This window comes from Lipophrys pholis, assembly GCF_963383615.2.
Source record: "Lipophrys pholis genome assembly, chromosome: 4".
NCBI lineage: Eukaryota > Metazoa > Chordata > Actinopteri > Blenniiformes > Blenniidae > Lipophrys > Lipophrys pholis.
The window spans coordinates 33513563-33519268 of record NC_137637.1 but is presented as its reverse complement, the minus strand read 5'-3'; the positions used below and the strand labels follow the sequence as shown (position 1 = coordinate 33519268).

Below are 5706 nucleotides of genomic sequence, written 5' to 3'. Positions count from 1 at the left end.
AAATGGATGTTTCGTCACTGCACAGCCTGTGAGTGTGTGAAATATTGAATCAATGCCAGTGCTTTACATGAGAGGAGAATTCATGATTGCTTTCTCACAACTTTGGGGAATAATATTTGAGGTGAACAGAGGTGCTACATCACATCTGAAGGAAAACAGATGAGTGTAAACAGCTCTTCAGTCAGTTCGCTCTGAGTAGAAAAACTAATCTGTAGTCCGATATTTGCTTTAAGTTGTTCCACGTAAACACATATACTGTGTTTCACTTGTGAATAATTAGACTCTGTCCATTTTCACGGTAAAATGTAAAGCTTTTGTTGTGTTGTGAAAGTTCATTTATATGGCAAACGTGGTCAGAGTCACTGAAAACACAACTTGGCCCCAATGGTGGAACTTTTTGACAACGACTCCATCGTTGTGTAAACGGGGTAAAACGCTCAGTAGAAAATAGTTCTCCCGCAAATCCGCAAGTATACAACAGTGTGTTGTAAAGGTATTGTAAACAATATTCGCGACTCCCAGTCCATACGACTTGGTACTTTTATAAATAATGAGTCTCATTTAAAACATTGTCATGTACACGGGATGTAAATTAATCAGCTGCGTGTGCTGTTTGTAGTTTTACTGCATGTCCAGATCTCTTGAATACAAATAATGACAAAGAACAAACACCAAGGACCTTTTGTAAGTATGAGGCGAACCACTCAGAACTGTGCAATCAAGAAACTGACTTTAAATCCATCACCTCTCTGGGGCAACTGCTCAGAAATGTATTTTGGGGTTTGTCTTTAGAAAAGAAAGGAACTGTATTTTATATTATTTCAGTAAAAGGAAAACAACGTGACAGGAAACATAACGATGTGTAAACTTTATATTCTTTCAAATCTGTGTATTGATTGCGTACATTGATAGCAAAAACTGAATTTTAAGAAGGTATTTCTTGTCTTTCACATTGTTGGCCACCGCCAAGGCAGAAACAATAAATACTTCCTCTTGTTTCCAGATTTGGGAAATCAAATTCTTTTGAGCTTAAAGGTGCGATACACACATTCTATTATCAGAAGATAACACAGAGAAAATAAATAACATGGCATCGTGACGTTTGTAAAAGCAAAACCAGGCACATACAAGGTAAATACCATCACTTTCTTTTTCTTTTTTTTTTTACATTCCCACTGTTTCGTACCATTCAGAAATGTGCCACTTTGTTCAGTCACAGTTGGATGTTGAGAATATTTCTGAACACCCGTTTAAAGTTCCCATTGCACAGTGGATATATAAAAGGGTTCAGAGTGGAGTTCATGTAACCCAGCCATATGGTAAACATGTGGAGGTCGTGGTGCACGCACTCTCTGCAGAACGCCATGACCATGAAAGCTATAAAGTACGGGATCCAGCACAATAAGAAAGCAGCGATTATGAAGCCCAACTGCTTGGCCGCCTTGTGCTCCTTGTGAATCCTCAGGCTTTGAATGCGCTGGCATGAGTGGTCGATAAACTTTTGCCACGCCTGTTTCAGAGTCGCCGCGTTGCCCGGATCCAGTTCGACGCCTTCGACCTCGTCTTCGGGCCAGGGCAGGGCTCGGCCGGGGTCGTAGTTGTTGCAGAGCACAGAGGCGTACCTCTGCATGTCCGTCACTTGGCTGATGTCACAGACGCCGCTCACCGAGTTTGGCACCGTGACGTGACATTCATTCAGCGACGCCTGGAGCTTGTTGTCGTTACTCCCGGCCGAGGAAATCCCCTCCTGCGTGGCCACCGGTTGGCTCGGCGGAGACTCTGCATCAGGCGGCTTCTCCTCAGGAGACGTGGAGCACCTCTGAGGCTTTTGTGACATTCTGAGTCTCTGCGCTGTCATGGTAAGCAATGACGTCTGTTGGCACTTTACACCGATTTTTCTGTGAGTTCTCCAGGGGCCACACTTTGCTTTATCAGAATCGTTGAGGGAATATGCTTGATCCAGGGTGTTCTGGTCCAGTAGTCGGTCCTTCTTTGATAATCTCTCTGAAACCGCAGTTTCCCTCTTGGGGGACTTACAGTCAGTTTTCTTTGGCGTTTGATGAATTCGGCCATTTTCGTTTTCCCCAAAGGAATCAGACGGATGAATAATCCTCTCTCTGTCCCTTAGATGTTGCCTCACTGCTAAGAAGATATGTGTGTAAAACCACAGCATCATAACAGAAGGTACATAGAAGTTGAATACTGCCGTAATTACTTTAAACCACGTGACAAAACGAAAATCTGTGTCACACTTATTCTCCTCTTCGGGTTTCAGGTCTACGTGTGTGAAAGACCTCCATCCTAAAATGGGAATAATCCACATCATCGACAGCAGCCAGGCTCCGGAAATCATCAAACTGGCTTTCCCGCGTGTTCGATATTTCAAATATTTAAGCGGCTGCCTGACGGAGCGGTACCGATCCAAGCAGAGGATGAACAGGCTGAAAATGGAGGCAGTGCTCGCCACGTAGTCCATGATCAGCCAGAATTGACAGACGGCCCGTCCCAGCTTCCATTCGTCCTCCAACAAATACACCAGGTTCAGAGGCATGACGGTGGCGCCGACGATCAGGTCCGCCACCGACAGGCTGACGATGTAAAGATTCCCCACGGTGTGCAGGCTCTTCTCCCGCTTCACCGCATAGAGCACCAGCACGTTCATGGTGACGGTAAGGAGCGAGAGGAGCCCGAGACAGAGCCCCAGCAGAGCGCTGTGGAAGGGGCTGTTCAGGCCGACGCCCTGCTCGCTCCTCGGCGGCTCTGCGTCGGGGAGGCCGCTCTGGCTGTGGTTGCCGTAGCTGACGTAGCTGTTGGTGCTGAGGTGCGGAGGATCCATGACAGACGGAAGGACAGATTCCATCTCTGTTTAGGTGAGACGGACGCCTCTAGGTCCCGTTACATGGTGGAAAACCGGTGTCTCTTTCACTGCAGATTATAACACTGATGTATAAGCCGGTTCTAATGGCGCCGTTGCCCCCGGTAACAATGTTTTCTACTTTGGTTCTGACACCGGCGGCGCGGTGACGAGGTGTGAAAAGGTTTTTCTTTGTCACCTATAATCAGCATTTCTTTGTTCTGTTGTCCATTTTGTTGCAAAACCAAGCTGGTAATGTCTGAAAAAACAAACAAACCACAAAACAAACAGATTTCACAGGTTAGATTTTAGTAAATCACAACTTTTAAAAAAAAAATGTTTAATTTAAAATAACATCAGATAACATGCAATATATATAAGACAGTCATAAAAAGTGTTTGTGAGGAAACGAGTGAAAAAAAAGAAGAACACATGAAACAAAAGATGCTTCAGCATCGAAAAATCTGAAATATTGGAAACAAACCCCGACTGTATTCTTTCTACCTTTTTGGTACGAAAGCGCAGACTAAAATGTCTTCGCCTCCCCGTCTTTCACTGTCCAGCTGGCTTTCTTTATCACTTACAACAAATCCCATAAACAACCCAGCATGCAGACAAACTGTGTCGCCGGGGGGAAGGGACCCTCGGAAAATGCTGCGAGCGTTGGGAGACGGAGTCTCTTGAGATTCTAAGAGCCGACGGAACATCATGGTTGAAGGTGAAAAGCTCAGCAAGACTTCTCATATTAAAACATATCAATATGCTGCACTAAAAGCATTCGTCCAGCCTACTGGGGTGTTGATCTTTAATGGTGCCGGCTGAAATAAAACTGTTGCCATGGATGCAGGTGCCATTTTTACACACAACTTTTTCAATGTGCCATGAATTGGTGGCTGACATCATTTGTACTTTCCAGGTCATGTGACTTCACTTATGCACCAAATGAAATAAGTAAGCAGAGGACATGTGCCACAAATAAAATCTATCTATCTATCTATCTATCTATCTATCTATCTATCTATCTATCTATCTATCTATCTATCTATCTATCTATCTATCTATCTATCTATCTATCTATCTGTTGTGTATGTCTGTGTCTGCTTACTCAGATACACTCATATGGAGGATAGAAGACAAAAAACGTCAAGCTCACCAGTGTTGCATACCTAGTGGGAAAACAACAACACTTTCAGTGAGGCTGAGAGATTTTAGTGGTGCTTCTTCCCAAAGTGACTCATTCTGGCACCACATTGTAAGATTGAAATTGGTCAAAATCTCCAAGAAAAAAAATATTAAAGTCCCTCCTCCAGGCAGGCAGCCTTCACTTTGACAATTATTGAGGGCAGCTAATTAAACTTAGTGAAACTTAATTGATTGGGTCAGTTTGTTATTGTTTTAACCAACTCCTTCCACCAGTCACATGACTAAAACCTAGATATGAAACAGGTGTCATAGCTTGAGCATGTAATAAAAAAAGCTTTACATGTTTGAGACTCCGGGGATTTAAGGCTACTTTGCTTTGCTTTGAATGTGAGCAGAATGCGTCATTTTAAATTTCCGTCTGTGAACACTCTCGGTGTGTATACAGCATCTGCCCCTGCAATGCAAACATTTGGGTCCCTGCATTACTCACCATTTAAACAAAGCATAACGAGGTTAAAAAATAAAGGAGAGAAGAAATAAAGCTTTTTCTGCTTTAGCTGTGCTCTTTAGAAACCGGCCATTTATCCAGTTCTAATGGGAGCAATGTGATTATCCGTAATAGTCATTGCCACCATGATTTCATTACAATCGAGTGGGAAAATAAACCAGCCTAATCAGACTGTCTTTGCTCGTGTTGTGACCTGGTGAAGTATTCCTGCTGTTTTTTTCTTTTCTTTTTTTCTTTATTAACATGAACAATGTGTCTGTGCCAAGTCGGAGCGCAGAGAAGCACCTGTGGAGCTGCGCCAGGAGCGCGCGCGCAACTTTCAGCCCGGCTGCGCATTTTGTCACACTCGTTTAACATATTTGCTTTGGATAAAAACTAAAACAAAACAAAAACAATCAACAAAACCCATCAACAAAACCCCCCCCCAAAAAAACAACAAACACGACTTGACCAAAGGTTATTCTGAAAATTGGAAGAAGGGAAAAATTTCCGACTTACCTGGAATGCTCAGGGAAAATCCTCCTCATCCCTGTCAGTATCCGGCTTGAACTCAGTGAAGGACAGAGGCTGTAAAACCCGAAGAAGGCGTCTCAATCTCTCTCTCTCTCTCGCGCTCGCGCGCGCGCTCTCTCTCTCTGGCGCTCTCTCTCTTTCTCTCATCGCACCCCGGTTAAAAATGACTTTTCACCTGATGAGATGACGCATTGTGAATTGCGCCATGATCCAGTGCGTAATGCAGTAAACAGGAGGGTCTGAGAGAAACTTCAAGCATGTTACGGGAAATTAGACATTAGTTTTGAATAAAAAATGTGCCGCCAGTAGATATCTGGAGTTTATCCACCCAGAGATGAGACATTTCGTGGAAGAGATCAGTAGGTTGTGTGCGGGGAAATTAATTCTTCCAATCTCAACAGTAAAGGTGATGAAACCGGACCTGAGGAAAGATATGTCTTGTTTAGGACTCAAGCATCTGGAAACTTTAAAAGACACATCCAGACAGCAGGTTTTATAAAAAAAATAAAAAAAAATCCAGTCAAATGTTATTTTAAAAGAGCGAAAGTCCAAGTTGGATTCTTTTGATTCAAAATCTCATGAATCTTTCTATAAAATCTGGGTTGTATAATTTTTACACCAAAACATTTTATGCTTAATTATCTCCCTTTTATATCTACTCTGTTCTCTTTTTAATACTTCTAAATAA

The 5706-nt window shown here is 43.0% G+C and overlaps 1 protein-coding gene across 1 annotated transcript; it reads right to left on the bottom strand.

Moving 5' to 3' along the window:
• Positions 1–857: 857 nt before the first annotated feature.
• Positions 858–5142, bottom strand: hrh1 (histamine receptor H1). Its single transcript, XM_080462085.1, has 2 exons — positions 5004–5142; positions 858–3113 (listed from the first exon to the last, which is right to left on the bottom strand). The coding sequence occupies exon 2, from the start codon at positions 2858–2860 to the stop codon at positions 1214–1216; it is 1647 nt and encodes a 548-aa protein (XP_080318211.1). The 5' UTR covers positions 2861–3113; positions 5004–5142; the 3' UTR covers positions 858–1213.
• Positions 5143–5706: the final 564 nt, after the last annotated feature.

What these genes read in the sequence shown, in the direction of transcription:
- hrh1 (XM_080462085.1), bottom strand. Translation starts at nt 2,860, where the DNA reads ATGGAATCTGTCCTTCCGTCTGTCATGGATCCTCCGCACCTCAGCACC.